This window comes from Leiobunum rupestre, chromosome 11, assembly GCF_980474605.1.
Source record: "Leiobunum rupestre chromosome 11, qqLeiRupe1.1.hap1, whole genome shotgun sequence".
NCBI classification, from domain to species: domain Eukaryota; kingdom Metazoa; phylum Arthropoda; class Arachnida; order Opiliones; family Sclerosomatidae; genus Leiobunum; species Leiobunum rupestre.
In genome coordinates, this window is record NC_143394.1 from 49,736,405 (window position 1) to 49,756,592 (window position 20,188).

At 40.3% G+C, this 20,188-nt stretch overlaps 1 protein-coding gene across 3 annotated transcripts in view; it reads left to right on the forward strand.

Annotated features, from left to right (window-relative positions):
* Positions 1-15,751, forward strand: part of LOC149923150 (uncharacterized) — a 38,313-nt gene extending 22,562 nt beyond the window's left edge. For all 3 annotated transcript variants that reach the window (XM_090162724.1, XM_090162725.1, XM_090162726.1), the window contains 8 exons: positions 1,041-1,206; positions 4,318-4,562; positions 8,777-8,903; positions 9,901-10,081; positions 10,155-10,284; positions 14,073-14,192; positions 15,182-15,358; positions 15,427-15,751. In XM_090162724.1, the coding sequence (XP_090018850.1) occupies positions 1,041-1,206; positions 4,318-4,562; positions 8,777-8,903; positions 9,901-10,081; positions 10,155-10,284; positions 14,073-14,192; positions 15,182-15,358; positions 15,427-15,504 (1,224 nt within the window). In that variant the 3' untranslated portion in view covers positions 15,505-15,751. The remainder of the gene's footprint in view (positions 1-1,040; positions 1,207-4,317; positions 4,563-8,776; positions 8,904-9,900; positions 10,082-10,154; positions 10,285-14,072; positions 14,193-15,181; positions 15,359-15,426) is intronic.
* Positions 15,752-20,188: the final 4,437 nt, after the last annotated feature.

The window sequence follows — 20,188 nt, forward strand, 5'->3', positions numbered from 1 at the left end:
GGGAAAAAAACGTGCCTAAAATGGCGGCCATGGCCAAAGCTACGAGGTGATACTACTCTATGAGTACGACACGATTACACGAATAGTATGTGGAGTACGCCAAAATTACGCGTAGAGTACAATGAGTACGCCAAGATTACACGAATAGTATGAGGAGTACGCCAAAATTACGCGTAGAGTACAATGAGTACGCCAAGATTACACGAATAGTATGTAGGTACGCCAAAATTACGCGTAGAGTACAATGAGTACGCCAAGATTACACGAATAGTATGTAGGTACGCCAAAATTACGCGTAGATTACATTGAGTACGCCAAGATTACGCGTAGAGTACAATGAGTACGCCAAAATTACGCGTAGATTACAATGAGTACGCCAAGATTACGCGTAGAGTACAATGAGTACGCCAAGATTACACGAATAGTATGAGGAGTACGCCAAAATTACGCGTAGAGTACAATGAGTACGCCAAGATTACACGAATAGTATGAGGAGTGCGCCAAAAGTACGCGTAGAGTACAATGAGTACGCCAAGATTACACGAATAGTATGATGAGATGAGTACGTCAAGATTACACGAAAATTATGATGAATACGTCGATATTACGACAAAAGTGCACCGAGATTACGCTAAGATTACATTGAGTACGTCGAGATTACGCTAAGATTACATTGAGTACACCGAGATTACGCTAAGATTACATTGAGTACACCGAGATTACGCTAAGATTACATTGAGTACACAGAGATTACGCTAAGATTACATTGAGTACGTCGAAATTACACTAAGATTACGTTGAGTACGCTGAGTTTCGTCAACGGAAAGAATGTACACCAATTACGCTTAGTGATCTGCCCTCGCAAAATCCCGATTCCCAGAGGCGTAGCTACACCTTTTGCCGCCCGGGTCGTCAATGTACATCAGATTTCGGTCTCTCTCTCCTTACCTATTTCCAGGGATAGATCATACGAATCACAGCCCCTTGCTACGCCACTGCCGATTCCCAAATAAATGAAAACGTAATTTCACCATTTGCAGGTGGCCGATCGAGAGTACGACCTCCTCCTTAGTCCGGACATCAATACGGATTACCATCACCAATGGTTCTACTTTCGCGTCAGCAACTTCAAAGTGGAGGGCTCCTCTTCGCCTTACGTCTTCAACATTATCAACTGCGAAAAATCCAGCAGCCAATTCAACGCCGGTAAATTATTCCATTTCATACAGCCGCGCAATCGACGCGAAATTATTCTCGACACTCGCTCGGAGCCATAGAATCTTAATCAAGCGATTCATCATTCGTGATTATAGCATGCATACGCGTCTTACGGGGACATTCCTCGTCTTAGAAGTTAGTTCCCCGAATTAAATAGTATTATTAAAAGTGGATTCTTTTACCTCCTTATTTTTACAACTGTCGCCGAGTTCCAGGCTGTAGAAAAGACCAAGATTTAAGCTACTGTAAATCTAGGAGCAACAAACACAACACCCCACACAAGGAGAGCGCAACCCGTCGAAAGTCGTGCATTTTCTTGTGTAAATTTTTCATTGGTTAGACCAAGAATGTATTTATTTATATTTAGGAAGAATGATTATGTTGGGACAATCGCCGGGCACATTGAACGCCTTTCCCCCGTCTCGCGCGGGGGGGGAGAAAAAACGTCACCGGCGTTTGATTTCCATCGCGTTAGGTGACGTAAATTTTAAGCAGCCAATGAAATACCGGGACTATTCGTTTTATTTTAAGCGGAGAACCGTACTGGGGGGACCATTGAGTTGGGAATATTAATCTAGAGATCCAATCAAATCTGCTCCCCGCGAAACAAGTTTTTGAAAAATACGAATGTGCCGTCTGCTCTAAAATGACGAGCAAACGTTATCATATGACCCGTGGCGCCATCCATTATTTTGAAGAAAAAAAATCTTTTTGCTTGAAAACGCGTCTTATTTGGACGAATCATTGAGATATAGACGGCGCCACGGGTAGAATGATAACGTTTTCTCGTCATTTGGGACGCCGATGGGAGCAGACGACAGTATTCTTATTTTTAAAAACTTGTTTCGCGAAATACTGAAATCCGACGTTTCTATTGGACCTCTAGATTAATATTCCCAACTCAATGGGGGGACCAACGGGTGGATTGAGAGAAAGGCTAAAAACCGTCTCGACATAGACATTCTCCCTAGGTATAAATAAATACATTCTTGGTTAGACGCATTATCGCCTGCTGCCGTCGGAAGGGGAAAAAATTCGGAAATTGTCTCCCCCCCCCCGCGCCTGTAAATCGTTCAACGTAAAGGTTCGTCCACTGAAATTTGTACTCTCGTTCTCCTTGTGTTTTTTGCTCCTAGCTGTACATAGGCGCTTAAATAAAACATCCTTCAAGGAAATCGCCAAGAAGTAATATTTCTGAGAGCCAGGACCTGCAGGTACTGTTTATATAGTGCTTGTTGATAATAATGGAAACTTTTAACCTGTTAACATGACGATTTGTTTTTGCTAAGTCTTATTAGCACGTATAGGTGAAAATTTCCATTATTTTACCAAGCACTATATAAACAGTGACTTGCATGTCAGTGTGAGAAATAAGGCACTATCACAGGCCAATCGCCAGTTTAAAAATTAGCTGGGCCAGTTTAAAAATTAAATGCTTGGGGTGTTAGTGGTCCTGGTGACCACTTAATTAATTCAAAGTTTTTTTCCTTCAAGATTTTAGTTCATAGTCTTAGTCGATAATTCAGAATAACGGTCAAAAACGCCGCCGATCAGTTTAGTAAAATATTTTCGGCGGCGTATTCGTCGGCCATTTTCGGTATGGAGGTACAGGCCGGAAGGCAGGCAAGGCTGCCAGATTTCGATAGACCGAAAACGGCAATATTACTTATTGGCAATTTCCTTGAAGATGTTTTATTTTTATTTGTAACGACACTACCGCCACCTCTAGATTCTTTTCTGAACCACTATTTAGCAAACGAACATTTGTAACGACACTACCGCCACCTCTAGATTATTTTCTGAACCACTATTTAGCAGACGAACATTTGTAACGACACTACCGCCACCTCTAGATTCGTTGCTTAACCACTAATTAGCAGACTAAAATTTGTAATGACACTACCCCCACCTCTAGATTCGTTGCTGAACCATTATTTAGCAGGCTACCGTTTCTAGAATTCAGAAAGATTTACCAATTATAGTTCAGCCTTAAATCGAAGGATGGCACCACGTTTTCGGTTTATTAGCTTATTTGTTTAACATAGAGCTCCCTAGCGACCAGTGTGAGAACTTCGTTTGACTGCCGAATTTTCGTCTGCTTCGTATTTTAAGGGTTATTCAACATTTAGGAGGTTGGATAACGACGCTGTAGCAGTAATAGAAACATTTCAGACATATATTATGTTGTTTGGCCTACTGCGCCCTTTTTTGCAGATAAATACAAGCTCATGAAAAATAAGAAAACAATTACTTGATTAAGAAAATTATGTAATAAAATTTACTTACTTTTATAACTAAGAAAATAAAATTAACTTATTTTTATAATTAAGAAAATAAAATTAACTTACTTTTATAATAAAGAAAATAAAATTTACTTGCTTTTATAATTAAGAAAATAAAATTAACTTACTTTTATAATTAAGAAAATATAATGAACTTTTATAATTAAGAAAATAATGTAATAAAATTTACTTTTATAATTAAGAAAATAATGTACTAAAATTTACTTTTATAATTAAGAAAATAATGTACTAAAATTTACTTTTATAATTAAGAAAATAATGTACTAAAATTTACTTTTATAATTAAGAAAATAATGTACTAAAATTTACTTTTATAATTAAGAAAATAATGTACTAAAATTTACTTTTATAATTAAGAAAATAATGTACTAAAATTTACTTCTATAATTAAGAAAATAATGTACTAAAATTTACTTTTATAATTAAGAAAATAATGTACTAAAATTTACTTTTATAATTAAGAAAATAATGTACTAAAATTTACTTTTATAAATTTGAAAATAAATATTTTCAGTAAATATTTGTAAATAATTGTGGTTATCTTTACTCAATGTATTTAACCTAGATGTCGCTCCCCTGCAATAACGATAAAAAGGGGAAATTTGGGGAAAGCAAGTCTTGACGTAGGAGCGCCATCCGGAAACCTCCGTAATCCAACCGCCTAAAGTTAAATAACCCTGATATATTTAAACAACGTTTAGCAGACGAACATCCAGCAAATAAGGGAAGTTTTCACTCTGATCACTTGGAGGCTCTACGGTAACCAAAGAGGGTAATTTTGTGGTTTACTGCGTAGGGATGCAACCTGTGATGTATTCGATGAAGGATCGAAGTTGGAGGAGGGTCGGAGAAGACGTGTGCTACTACCGTAATCACTACGTCCGGCCTCCTTGCTCGGCCAAGTCCAGAATGATCCGACCCGACGGTTGGAAGGACATCCCCAGACCCTACTACACGCTGACGTTTTCGGTGCGTTTTACCGACGAGGATGACGTCTGCTATTTGTCTTTTTTCTACCCCTACACGTTTTCTTTGCTAAAGGTATTTGACGCCATCTACACTTTCTTTCCAACAATCCGCTACCCTTTGGGACACCCACTATTATTAAATTATAATAATAATAAGTATATATTATATTAATATAATACCCCAGGCACCACCAAGCATAGATATATGAAATAGCATAGATGCCTTACGCTGCTACGGGCTAGCAGATAACCCATATTTTCTGAATGACAAAAATTTGTATTTGGAAAATATTTTCCGGGTGCGCTACGTAATAGTGCCATCTATCGGTGACCAAAATTAGTTTTTTTAATATATTATCTGGATGCGCTACGTAATAACACCATCTACCGGTGTTTAAAATTAGTATTTGGAAAATATTTCCCGAGTGCGCTACGTAATAGTGCCATCTATCGGTGACCAAAATTAGTTTTTTGAATATATTATCTGGATGCGCTACGTAATAACACCATCTATCGGTGTTTAATATTAGTATTTGGAAAATATTTCCCGGGTGCGCTACGTAATAGTGAGATCTATAGGGGACCAAAATTAGTTTTTTGAATATATTATCTGGATGCGCTTAAAATAACACCATCTATCGGTGTTTAAAATTAGTATTTGGAAAATATTTCCCGGGTGCGCTACGTAATAATGCCATCTATCGGTGTTCAAAATTAGTATATGGAAAATATTTCCCAGGTGTGCTACGTAATAATGCCAGCTATCGGTGACCAAAATTAGTATTTAGAAAATATTTCCCGGGTGTGCTACGTAATAATGTCATCTATCGGTGACCAAAATTAGTATTTGGAAAATATTTTCCGGATGCGCTACGTAATAGCGCCATCTATCGGTGACCAAAATTAGTATTTGGAAAATATTTCCCGGGTGCGCTACGTAATAGTGAGATCTATCGGTGACCAAAATTAGTATTTAGATAAAAGAACGTGCTAGATTAGGCCTAATAAAGTGGATAGCCCTATAGTAACGTGGAGTTGAAGTCGCGTGTCATTCTTTTTTTCTTTGCTTTTGGTGGGAAGATGGCGCTGTAACATAGCGCATCCAGAAAATATGCGTTTTCTGCTAGCGGTCACTTACGTATAAGTTCCTCGTGGAATTGTGGATCTATACTATTTCATATATCTATGCCACCAAGTGCGACTTTTATTGCCTTCAATTTAGGTGGTCGGGTTTACAGTGGCGTAGACAAGGGGGGGGGGGTTTCGGGTCCAGACCCCCCTTGGACCTACCTTTGACTGTACTAAATTTCCACCTCTTCTCGACCCCCTCTTAACATTCACGTACTTCGAAGTTCGACCCCCCCTCCCTCTCCTTGACGAATTTCTGGCTACGCCACTGCCGGGTTTGTAAGCCTATTTCCTTACCTTTAACAACTGTTCCTAGCCAAAAGGACGACAGCGCAAGAGACAATAGCCTACAGGGAAGGATTGTTACTGGGAAACTCGTATAACGTACACGATTGGAGTTAACGAGTTGAAGTCTAGGGGTATGCTTAAACTATTCATAGGGATAAAAGGACGGACTGCCAAATTATCATTAGATTGGTTACTTTTAATTATTAACAAAAATTAGATTTCACTCTACCAAATACTCGGCAGAGACTAACTGATGCATGACATACATCTTATAACAAACACAACACAGAAACAATTCCGAGGGAATTGAAAACAGTTTTAAAGTCTTAGTTACGAAAATAAACACGCGTCATACCATTGCTGTTTCGGCTCGGCATGCAGTTTTCGGTTTCGGAACGGTGACCGCTAGTATTATGCTGCACAGACACACACACGCGCACACCGGGGTTTCAGCTGCCCTAACGGGACTTACGCCTTTCTAACTTAAACCGCCAGGTTAGCTTGATTCATCACGACTTATAGTCGCCGTTAGCTTAGGGATGCTTCCGACTTCGCGTCAGTGGCCAAAGTCTTTAAATTCAAACCCCCGAAAATAGTTATTAGTTGAAGGCACGCTCGTTTAACATGAAGGGGGTACCGCCGAGCCAAACACAATCACGTTGAAACTTTTACTTTTCGCACTTAGGCGTTAAACGTTTCCATCTGAGTCACTTTATGACCCCAAAGCGAGGAAAGCTCGCTTTCTGTTCATTTCCTTAAAATTGTATCACTACAAACTCTCAGAACTTAAGTCATAAAAACGTCACACAGAAATAACAAATATATAAAATAACATGACATATTGGCAGTCCTTGTTTCCAGTGGCGGCGCTAGGGGGTAGGCCAGGTAGGCCACTGCCTACCTTAAAATTTTGAGGGGCCCCAAAATCACCATATAAGGGGCCCCAAATTGATCTATAAAGGGTCTCAAAATTGACCCAAGAGATAAAATTATTTATAAATAACAATAAAGCAAATGGCGATAACGTATTTAGAAATTTTTTGTTCGTCATGTACATCACTACTTTATTTTATTGAAGGATTTCGTTGAGAAAAGGGGGGTCCCGGGTCGGAGGCCCATTTATTTGGTTTGCCTACCCTCGCGAAAATTCCTGGCGCCGCCACTGCTTGTTTCTTATTTCGGAGAAATGCCAAATGGGGAGATGGGGGTGAAAAGATAGTGCGGCATTACAAAGACAAGAGGGCATTCCTTTACTCCAAACGCACCGTTATATGGAACGAGAAAAGCTACTGGGGCACAGCAACCCGTGGCCACTAAAGCCACTATGGACCCCATGGAAGAGAGGGAAGCTCGGCTAAGAACAGCTGGTTCACGTGATCCCACACAACCCAAGACGACCCGCGCCAAGGGGTAGAGAGAGAACGCCCGAGGGGAAGTTACAAAAACTTAAGGTTACAATGCGTAGGAGGGTGGTGGCAAGCCCTTCATGCCACGCGAGCCAACAGCTCCCTACACTCATTACTTCCAAACGCGACATAAGACCCAAAAGTATGTCCACACTAACTTTGCGCCATTTAAAATATTTACTGAGAGCTAGTATGATCACTCGGTGGCGCTGGAGTGGAGAAAATTTCAAATTGTGATGACGTATTCTTAACCCCGTCTCCCACTTTTTACTTCGCGAGTTTCGCGACAAGCTCTCATTAAACATTATACTGTACAGACACTTTTGGTTCTTTTTTCGCTTTTGCTACTACCATATGTAACATAATCACTCATAAGTATGCCATAAAAGCATTTTCGTGAATGAAACCTTGTTTACGGGATATGACGTAAATGACGTCACTTGCAATTTCGTGACGAAATACGCGTCATCAACTTTACTGATGGGAAAGGGAAGTTAGTGAGAATTCCTCGCGCGTTTCTGGCTTTGCCGATGTCAAGTTTAGCTCGTGTCTCGCGATCACGAGATTTAGTTTCCATGGTAACCTTTTCAATAGCGCAAGGATTATAAGCATTTTTGCATTTTTGGGTCCGCTTAATGTATGTTCCGCGTGAAACAAGGTCTCATTGAATTTTTTTCAATGGAAATGTTATGCAGAGGCATACTTATGAGCAATTATGTTACATATGCTACTACCGATAACATCAACTAGTGGAAAGGGGAAACCTAAGAAACCCCTTTAAACAGTTCCACAAACTCGGGATTGAACCTGACTCATCTCGTTGCCAGGCTGAAGTGCTAACCACTCCGCCACCCCACCTAAAATTTTGGATCAATGAAATGTTAATTTCCAAGGGTATTAGAAAAAGTAAATTAACCGTAGTTATCTCAATAACTCTCAGAATTGGAGGGCGTTTTCCTTACGAAAATGATGAGAAAATCAAGCTAATTTCTCCCGTCTTTTGACGCGATAAATTGCACTTGGGAATAGGCGATATTATAAAGTCAGATATGCTTGCTCAACTTGTTAAAATGGGATAACGAAATAGTACAGTTAAAGCCTACGGATGAATTCATAGGCTCTTTGGTGGGAAAGCTAATGGAAGCATAGTGGAAGGTGGTCTTTCCCATCAAAACAAGAAGGCCACGTTACTTTATTATATCGCCTATTGTGGGTATAGCTAGTTCTATGTATAAAAAATGGTTTCATAAAAACAAAAACTTTTTTTTGCCTAGGAGCGCGCAAAATTTCAAATTCGAGGTCAAAATGTAACTTCCTAAGGAAAACGCCTCCAACATGGGGAGTATAGTAGTCTGATAGTGATAACCTCGGTTCATTTACTTTTGGTATTAGGGATACCAAAGCGTTGCGAAGCTCTTAAAATTAATGCTTGAAGTTGAAAGTATTCGCTCATTTTTCCAAACAGTTACACGTGTACTGTTGGGAGCATAGCTACGACAGCTCCAGCATTTACTACAAACGAGACGAAATTTGCAAAACCTTGTTGGGAAATCCCGTTTTCTTGCTTACCATCACGCAAAAGCCTCTTAACGGTAATTACACGCGCCCAAAAGCGACATAATTACCAAACGTGTGACAATCCCTGTACTTTCGTATGCTAAAGGTTTAATGAATGCTCGACTCGAGATCGACCACATAAAAGACTATTTATTGACGCCTTTCTGGATCTTTTTTTAGTCTATGGTATTATATCGCAGGTAGATGGCGATAGCATCTCCGCAGAACGACGAAAAATCCAAAAGTACATTAACTTTGACCAGTGCTAGTGTGCTACTTTCAAGGAGAGTACCCGAGGTGTTTATTTCCGATTTTGTTCAAAGTCGGCCGTAATGTAGACCTATATGAGGTATGAAATTTCCCGAAAGGAGACGTTGCTGAAATTTTCCAAAAGGAGACGTCGCACTACTCATTCGATTTGCCATGGCAACCGAAAATGTTTTTGACCACTGATAACAAAAATAAGATTTTTTCCTTATTTTACCCAAAAATTGTTACAATTTTAACCCAAAAATGTAACAATTTTCCCAAACTTGATGAAATTTTCCGAAATGTAGTTCAAATTACCCATTTCGTGATTTCAATTTTTTTTAAATTTTCGTAGGTAAAACCGAAAAAATCCCATGCTTTTTTAAATGGAGATTTTTTGGTTTTAAGTGGTCAAAACATTTTTGGGTGCCATGGCAAATCGAATGGGTAGTGCAACGTCTCCTTTTGGGAAATTTCATACCTCATATAGGTCTACATTACGGCCGACTTTGAACAAAATCGGAAATAAACACCTCGGGTACTCTCCTTGTAAGTTCCTCCGTTCCTCACTACGAGGCGTTATTTGTTGGTTTTAACTTCCTTCCCTCCCCAAGGCATACTTTCCCTTCTCCCCTCCCAACTTGTATTTCGCTCGTAACATTCATTAGGAAATAGGTCCGATTGCCACACTTTTGGTAATTATGTCACTTTTTGATGCGCCATGATCGTATTAGCCCACGAGTCCCACCAACCTGCTATAAAATGACCCTTTTTGTTTTGCAGCTTCACGCCGCTACGTCGTACTGTCAGCGCGAGTACACCCGGGCGAGTCCAACTCGTCTTGGGTACTGAAAGGAGTCCTCGACTATTTGCTAAGCGATACTCGGAGGGCCCGCAAACTGCGTCAAACATACGTCTTTAAAGTGTTGCCCATGTTAAACCCGGACGGCGTCATCAGCGGCAGGTAATTACACCACTGTCCGCCGGATATTGTAATTCCTCACTTCCTAACTATGAATCTGCGGCTTCTCTCTTAGCCACCGTTGTTCCCTGAGCGGGATGGACCTGAATCGCCAGTGGGCCTCCCCTTCTTGCCTGCTTCACGCCCCCATCTTCCACTCCAAGGCCCTCGTCCAGCACCTCACCGCCCATCGGGGACCACCCTTAGTAAGACAAACCAACGATGCTTTTTCCTCGTCCTCCTGGTTGTCTTTACCTTGGAGTCCTGGACGAATAATTACCGGACTCGAAACCTAAGCAAAATCCCCTGTTCCACAATTTGCATCGCCCGTCAGCGCTCCTACCGAGAGAATCGCCAAATATTTCTATCCAAATACAAAACACGTGCCTAAAATTGTCAGATGACCCGCATTCCGTCGTCTACTCTGCGGTTTTTAATAGAAGCATAAGTGGATAAAAAACATAAGTATGGTCAAGGATCCTATATGTTAGAAGGATAGGTAGCCCTCCGGCCAGCTCGTGTTTTCAAAACGCCGGCAGCGCCGTCGATATTAACAGAGCCTCTAAACGTGGGACGTCTTGTTTCTACTCCCTCAAGGACAAATTTTGGCGGTGCTTCCTCCATGTTTTGTCCTTGACAGAATCTAAAGACGGATTCTCTATCGCGCATGACTCACCGACGGCGCTGCCATTTTTCGTCCCTCGCCTCATATCCTTCTAACATACAGGATCCTTGGTATGGTACAGAACGAATTCGGTTAATGATAGCTAGGAGCAACAAACTCTATAAAAGTTGGTTCTCGTGGCATGAAGGTCTTGCCACCTATAGGAGCAACAAACACAGCACCCCACACAAGGAGAACGCAACCCGTCAAAAGTCGTGCATTTTCTTGCGTACATTTTTCATTGGTTAGACGCTTTAGCGCCTGCTGCCGTCGGAAGGATAAAATTCGGAAATTGTCTTCCCCCCTCCCGCGCCTGTAAATCGTTCAGCGTAAAGGTTCGTCCACTGAAATTTGTACACAACACTGCGTTAGCGTGTTTAAAGGCTCCTAGATGATTGTCTGTCGTGGAGTGATTGCGAAATAGGAAATTTACGAACAGCAAACCCGTCCCTTCCTACTCTTTCCGTTGGCAAAATAGTTGGTTAGATTAATGGCTAGAAATACGAGCTTACTTGCGTTTAGGTTTGAAATGGAGCCAGTGTTTATTATAGTTATTTTTGCCTTCCCATTCAATAATTCATCATTATTTTCCAAAAGTAAGCGTTATTTGCACTTTTGAAAGCATTTAAATTTTCAATAGGCTGGTCCGTCGAAAAGGCTGCCGGCCAGAACCGTCGCCGATTTTCCGGGTTTCCTCCAAATACTAGGAGCAGTTCGCAGAGAGTTGTCAGTCCGTCGGTACGTAATGGTTTACGTTGTCATTGGCGAAACAGACCATCATTAAAAAAATTGCATTTGGTGAATAGGAAATGGCATACTTATGTTTATTATCCACTTATGATAGCAGTGAGGCTTTTGGAATTTTAATAGGCCTTAGATTATTCAGTAATAAAGGGTAATTATTTAATTTATTTAAATAGGAAGTTCGTTTTAATGTTTTTGCATATATAGTTTGTGTGAAGGTTTAAATAGATAATAAATTTAAAAATGACTAGTCAAAAAATTGAAATAAAGGCAGTGGCGTAGCTAGGAAAATTGGGCCCCAATGCAAGATAAGGAAAAGGGCCCCTGTGACATGTCAATTTTTGCGCGTTCCAATGTACGCGATTGGCTGCATTGGCGTATTTACGCCACTGAATAAACTTGTAAGCTTTGACACAGTGACGAGCTAAAAACGCTAGGCCTAACGTCGTCCGCTAATATTGGGCACGGGTTTAGTATCTGGATAGAAATCATTCCAATACTTGACACAACGGCGCTACAAGCGGCGCTGTCGTAAAAGCACCAAGCGCGCCATTTGGTTTCGAGTTCAGGAATTATTCGTCCAAGTTTTTACATTGTATCGCTTTGGAGTCATAAAAATGATAAAACCTAAAAGAGTATCAAACCGATAAGGGTTTCAGTTTCATGAACTTTCATCAGAGACTGAAGCCCCGCCTCCGAAAGAGGGGTTGAAAATAGAGCCTAGCGCCGCCGATCCAACGCCGCTGTCGCTGATATTTTCTCTGGCGCCGAGTCAATTACATCTCGGCGCGTCGCCGATGCATTTTGTTCCCGCCGCCGAAATTTTTTGAGTTTTCCTACGTAACTTTATTCTTTTTGGTTCCAAAACATTTAAAAAATTTTGTTTTGGAAATTTTCAAAAAAGTGGGAAGACATTTTAACCCCGCTGCCGCCGAAACAATATCAACGCCGCCGAGGATTTTTGAAAATTGCCGTGTGTTTTTCACCAAACGCCGCCGCCGACCGAATTTAATCCGCCGTATGCTCTAGTTGAAACGCCCTTTAAGGCTGGTTTTCATTAGGGCAAAAACGCCACAGCGGTGAGCATCAACGTAAAAATATTGCATTAGGCCTAACGGGAATTTTTCGTGTCGACGTTCACCGTCGTGGCGTTTTTTCCTTAGTTGGGCAAAAACGCCACAGCGGTGAACTTTGACGCAAAAATTCTGGCGCGCGCTAGGACGCGTTTCTCAGCTTTGAAACGTTCAAACGTTTTTACGCGCGTAAAGAAAATAACATTATGACGCGCGCTAGTGGAAAACAAGCTTTAGGCCTTAAGCTTGTTTTCCACTGGCGCGCGCAACGACACGTTTCTCAGCTTTGAAACGTTCAAACGTTTTTACGCGCGTAAAGAAAATAACATTATGACGCGCGCTAGTGGAAAACAAGCTTTAGGCCTTAAGCCCCATTTTCATGCTCGCTGGTAGCGGATAAAAATCGTCAAAATTCGCTTCCGCCACTCGCAAGCGTGAAAATTAAGCTAAAATATCTGTTTGAAACAGATCGACGCGGAAAGTGAAAAAGTGTATAGCTGAAGCGGATTTTGTCGATTTTTACCTGCTACCAGCGAGCATGAAAATGGGGCTTAAAGCTTGTTTTCCACTGGCGCGCGCAACGACGCGTTTCTCAGCTTTGAAACGTTCAAACGTTTTTACGCGCGTAAAGAAAATAACATTATGACGCGCGCTAGTGGAAAACTAGCTTAATACAATTTTTACGCGTCGAAGCTCGCCGTTGTGCCGTTTTGGTACTAGTGAAAACCAGGCTTAGCGCCATCTCTAAGCAGGGCCGTAGCTAGGCAGGGGCAGCTAAAAGTTGGAGGGGGGAAAAAGAAACGAAAAGGGGTCTGTACTTTTTACTACTATGCAAATTGGCGGGAAAAGACTGGAATTTAAACACAGTTGAGGTTCAATAAGCTTTGTATGCTTTAAAAATGATAATTTGAGCCTTTTGAAGATTTCAACTGACGAAAAAGTTGGAGGGGGCAAGGGATGAGTATAGCCCCCCCCCCCCCCCGGTTCCTACGCCCATGGGCGTCGTCACCGGCGTATTAGGGTCTAGGGGCGCTAAAATATCATTTTTCTATAAGCGATTTAAGCATTGGGAGCGCCAAATTTTAACTCGCTAGCTAGGGCTCTGTCTTTAAGCGAGTGATTCAAGTAAGGATAAACAAAATAAAAGATGGCGCCAACGGCGTTTCAACTCCTCTTTCGGAACTCCAGCCACTGTTAAAACCAAACTTGCCACTAGGAATACATACCTCTACTTGGAATGCTTATCGATGTGGCTGACGGTTTTTTTGACGTCACTATGTTAACTTAACAAACAACAACGTGAGAGGGGAGCGTGCGCAGAGGGGATTTTTTCTCTCGTAGGCGGGGCCAAAGCCGTCAGAGTGATCTTACCATACGCGATACGGCAGGATAAGCATTCCAAGTAGAAGTATGGATTCCTGTAGCCACCATGCAATCGCGACTCCTGTAGGCTTTATTCTTCCGAAGTATGGCTAACTCGTCCTTCGGTTGACTCTGTTCTTTTGAAACGTAGGTTTATTGCGATTTCCACGGACATTCTCGGAAATATAACGTATTCCTGTACGGCTGCAACTCCAATCAATCCTGGTTGAGGAAGGACCGCTCGAAACGCAACCACGATAAAAGCTACCTCGTAAATATTCATTCCACCTATTCTACTCACCCTCTGGGGCTAAACTCAAAGAACCAGACTTTGACGGGAGTGGGGGAAGGTTTTAACCCCCCCTCCTTAAATGGATCAAAGGGGGGTGCTTAGCGTAACATTACTTATCAATATCAAGGGGGGGGGAAGTAGGTGCAGATCGTAATTTTAGGTCTGAAAGGGGTCGAAAGCTAGAACCCCCCCCCCGAAATAAAATTCTGGATACGCCCTTGGAAGCCGTTATTAATTACCAGGGCCCGGGTTGTTATCCCTTATCCCAAGACAAAACCCGAAATTATGTTTCTCCCGTGGCCCGGGTTTTTAACCCTTCTTCCAAGACATTGCCTGGAACTAAAGTTTTCCGGGCCCGGGTTTGAACCCTTCTCTCATGAATGGGCGCTGCTTTATGTTTTTTTCCCGTGGCCCGGGTTTGAACCCTTTTCAAGAGACAGGGCCCGGAATTATGTTTTCCCGTGGCCCGGGTTTGAACCCTTTTCAAGAGACAGGGCCCGGAATTATGTTTTCCCGTGGCCCGGGTTTGAACCCTTTTCAAGAGACAGGGCCCGGAATTATGTTTTCCCGTGGCCCGGGTTTGAACCCTTTTCAAGAGACAGGGCCCGGAATTATGTTTTCCCGTGGCCCGGGTTTGAACCCTTTTCAAGAGACAGGGCCCGGAATTATGTTTTCCCGTGGCCCGGGTTTGAACCCTTTTCAAGAGACAGGGCCCGGAATTATGTGTAGACTCGGGTCCCCAGGTTTCTACCCTTCTACCGAGAAAAGGGCCCGGAACTATCATTTCCCCGGTGCCCGGGCCCTCTCTTGTGGTCCTTTAAAGAACTACGGATAAGCCAATTAACAGTTATAATATATATCCCCGACTATGCAGCCCATTCCCGAAGCTAGGGTCTTATTAAGATCATGAAGACCATTTTAAGTCGAAATATGTGACCGTTATCCCCTGGTTGTTTGTTTCCCGGTAGATTTTGCCCGAAATCCTCAGCCAATCAGCGCCCGCCTTCAATTTTGAAGACTGCTCCTTCGAAATCGAAGCTGGTAAAGAATCCACCGCCAGAGTGACCGTCTGGCGGGAGTTCAAAGTGAGCCTCAGCTACACCATGGAATGCACATTTTCAGGCTGTGATCAAGGGCCTTACTCCGTAAGATACAGAAAACATTTTCGACCGTCTTACGAGTCTGACATTTGTCGTCCGTCTGTTTTTTTTAGGGCTCGCAACTCGCTATAGAACAACTTATCGAGATGGGAGGCAAGTTTTCCCAGGCTCTCTCCAAACTGTCGCCCTAGGCTTTATTTAATTTTTTTCGCAAAAAAAAACCTCTGTTCTTTCATGAAACGCGTTTTTGCGAATTTTTACGTTTCATAAAAAGAAGCTAAAGCTAGTCAGCTATTTATATAAATTACAAGGATCTCATATTCAAGAGCTTTATTTCTAATGAAATGATTCTATATTTAAATTATAACAAAAATCCCAAATTTACCCAAGTATTGTACTTAATTTATAAAACTGCGATTCAAAATCGTGTTAATTTAACTGCTCAAAATTTATTGAATCTCGAAAAAAAAATCTTTTTATATTTATTTTTGGCTTATACTTATTTTAAGAAAAAGTATCATTGTAATTTTGTTTCTTATTTTTAAAGTTTTTAAATTAAATTTTATTCAACAGATTTTAAAATTTATTATATTGTGATGTTAATTAGTTTTCCTCGTCTAGTAAAAAGGACCTACCTTATCGCTATAATAACGAAAATAAATATTAAAAAATATACAACAATTGAAAGTATATTTCTTAGATTTGAATAAACGATCAGAAGCTATTAAATTAAATATATAAAATTAAATTAACAAGAAACTAGGGGAAAATGTTACGCTATGAAAAACCAATAAACTTTTTAAAAATTGCATTTAGTATTTATTTTAAATATTGATTAAATTTCTTAAATTAAGAAAATAAGGTTTCACGTTAAGACGTTTCCAGGTATGCAGCATTGAGATTTCAATATTAATTTTAGTGGAAAATAGACATCTGAAGAGATATTTTAGTGGAAAATAAACATTTGAAGATATATTTTAGTGGAAAATAGACATTTGAAGAGATATTTTAGTGGAAAATAGACATCTGAACAGATATTTTAGTGGAAAATAGACATTTGAAGATATATTTTAGTGGAAAATAGACATCTGAACAGATATTTTAGTGGAAAATAGACATTTGAAGAGATATTTTAGTGGAAAATAAACATTTGAAGAGATATTTTACTGGAAAATAAACATTTGAAGAGATATTTCAGTGGAAAATAGACATTTGAAGAGATATTTTAGTGGAAAATAGACATGAAGAGAAATTTATTGGAAAATAAAGACATGTCTTAACAAAATATTTTAGTGGAAAATAGACATGTCTTAAGAGATATTTTAGTGGAAAATGGGCATGTCTTAAGAGATATTTTAGTGGAAAATCGACATGAATTAAGAAATATTTTAGTGGAAAATCGACATGAATTAAGAAATATTTTAGTGGAAAATCGACATGAATTAAGAAATATTTTAGTGGAAAATCGACATGAATTAAGAAATATTTTAGTGGAAAATCGACATGAATTAAGAAATATTTTAGTGGAAAATCGACATGAATTAAGAAATATTTTAGTGGAAAATTAAATTAAAGGACATTGTCCAAAGTCTTGTAACGTAAAATAGACATTTTCTGAAGCCTGATTTTAATGAAGGCAAATTGGTCTTTTTAGATCTGAAATTATTAAGTTAATATCCTGGGTTTTTAAGACTTCCCCCGCAACTTCGTGAGCTCCAATTCAGGCACCCACACACAGTTCGATTAAAAATAGACGGAAATAATTGAAAGTGATCTTAAAGTCTATAATATATTTAAAATAAAACCAGCCGAAACATTTTGTTGGGAAAATGGTCTAGTCTACCCTTTCGCGAAATTAAAAAATGGCTCGATCACAAGACTTGTCTAGAGGTGAATAACATCATAATGCGAGATAGTCCTATCCGGATTCCAAAGTGGGGGTTACCCTCTGGGCTAGTTTTGGCGAGGGGGAGGCCACTCGCGTTCTAGCCGAGATAAAAAGTCCAAGATAGAAGATTTTTTTCACAGACTGGACCGTCCATTTTAACTCCCCTTGTTAAGAGACACGACCAACTCCCAAATTTTTTTTGTTGCGCCATTTAAATATTTTCACGAACACCGAAAAGATAAAACCCTCCGTAAGGGAAAATTGTATCTTCAGACGATAGAGGAATTGAATCGGATACAACACTATAAAGTATTTTCAACTATGACGAAATCATTTTCTCTAAAGTGTCGATCTTTTTGCTTTTAACTATACGTAGAATTATGGCGCGCACAACGTAATATATAGGTGGTTATAAGATAGTAATTTTCCGAGAGATATGCTAATTAGAATTCAGGAGGAATAATTTCAAAGTATATAAAAAACACCCCATTTCCTTACCCGTTGGAAAGAGTTTTGGCAAAACCCGTTTTACATAGTCAATTTTTAAAAGTTTTTTTTTGTACGGTTGTACTTCAAATATTTTAAGATACCTTGATACGGGGGGGGGGTGGTTTTTCGCGAAGATTTTTAAAGCTAGCTAGATTTTAAAGTTAACCGAAAAATTAATAGATAAATTACGTAAGAAAAATTAATTAAACTTTAAAAAATAATTGAACTTAGTTTCTTAATTATTAATTTATATGGTAGAAACGTTAATAATAAAAGAGTTTGAAAGCGACTTTTAGCCATAGCCTCGCTTTGCATAGGGTTAAACTAAAGTCTATAGTGTATAGTTTGGGTTTAACTTTACCGTGTTGGGTACCTTCGAGAGAACCGTCATACCCCTAGCCAAGAGGTACTTTTGGTAAAATCATACAGGTAGGTAGGGGATCTTTTTATATTTTTCGTTTTTACGTGGGTCGTCCATCGGTAGAAGTTGAAGAAGAAACGAGTATTACCGAAAAAGAAAATAAAAATTAAGACAGCCTTTAGAAGTCCTATTATAAGCGTACTAGGTTTTTGAATATAACTTAGCGCAGCCAGAGAGAGGGGAGATGAGAAAAAAATTGCCGAACTTCTATAAGAGAAGCGAGCAATGTATCACGTAGGTGAACCTCCGTGAAAAGCGGTTTTGCAGCCTAACAAACAGGTTTAACTTCTCCTCTCTCCCCCCCTTAGAGTCCACCTTTTCCGAAGAAGCCAAAGTCGGATCTACTCCCGCCCAGAAAAGGGCCAGCACATCTCCTCTCTTTGGCGAGATGCTCTCACCCTCCGACGAACGGCCAACCGAGGCCCGAAAACTTCCCAAAGTGTTCGACGTACTTTTTTACCCCTCTCTCCCGCGCGCGCGCTCCAACAGACGCCACCGCTTTCGAGGTATTTCAAAATTGGTACGCTTAAACTTAAAACCGTTGGATTTTGGTCTAACTTTTCGAGTTTAGTTTCCACCAAGAACCGATTCCTAACGACGTCTCGTTCATTCGGCAATTTTTAAAGCGTTTGTACGAAATGAGGTAAGGTCCACGATTATCTTTTATCAATTAATATATTCCGAGTACTTTTGGATAAGTTTTAATTATAAAATTATTGTTTCTGTTAGTTTTTTACGAGTAACGTTTTTATATAGAGCGCGTTGTTTACGGATTTCTTCGCAACTTTTACCGTTTTATAATTTACGAAATCAAGTTGTATATACGATTTCTATCACTTAAAACAAGTTAAAAGTGATATTTCATAAAAATCGAACCCCCATCGACATTTTTGACCGCCATCTATCGTTAATATGTTAACGCAGATGTTAATTCGGCGTATTTTGTTTCTCGCTACCACTCGATTTTATACGAACTACGTTAAGATTCTATTTTAAAACCTTAGGATATTCCCGAAGTTCGAAACGTCCAACGAAGATGGACAACTTTTTTTTTATTTTTCTTTTGGAAAAATGTTCGAGAAAAAGCGCGCGCTATTTTCCTTCTATAAAGTAACTACCTGTACATTTTTGGGTAGCAAGCTGACGCCGCCACCGCCGCGTGGAGTCCTTTTTTCGGCCCTCGGGAGGTACATTTTGGCGGCGCGTCCCCCCGTTCCCAGACCCACTTCGGGTCATATCTAAGGGTCAAACTCAAAAACTAGACTGCTTAGAGCGAAGACTAGTTTCGTCGGTTTCCTCGCCAACCCCCCCTCCCTTTATAGACCCTCCTCCGCGTCATCCCTACCTTTCTACCTACCCTATCTTACCGTGTTCCGTAAATTTTGAAAGGTCCCTCAACGACTGGAATGTGGTCCAGGAATATATAGATATATATTTTTTTAAAGAAGTCTACTTCGAGCCTTCCTTCTACCTCCGAAAGGGGGCTCTAACAATTTTGGGTGGGTGGCTGCTTTTATAGATAGGACTTTGGCGAACGAAAAGCGAGAGGGGGGGTTTACCTTTTAGAAACTGCCCCTCCTCGAATGGTTAACTTTTCGACGTCTCGTAAAACTATGGGATAAGTTTTTTTTTAAACTGATAATATATAACCCCGTGGCATTTACACTAACCGATGGAAAAAAAAACAACTTTTGGGACTCTTTCGCGCTACACACCGGGGTTCTGAGAGTACAGTTTCCGCGCGGGGGTAGATTTTTTTCCAAACGATTATCTGATATTAATACTTTGTAACGCTTTTTACAGGTACCATGGTCAATTATCGTGTATAAAAGGTGTTATTCTCTTTGGTTATCTAGCTGTATGAGTGCGTAATTACGTCATAAAGCTAGGTTACCAAAGTTACGAGCAACCTTTCAAAATCAACAATATCGGCGCTTACTAAGAAGGACGTCGCAAATACGGAAGATTTGTCCAAATTAGCACGAATTTAATTATATTTCTGACCGTTTTTCGACAGGTACCAGCGTACTCGCCATTTGAAATAACCGCGACTCTTCGTCGGCATTCGCGGATCGGA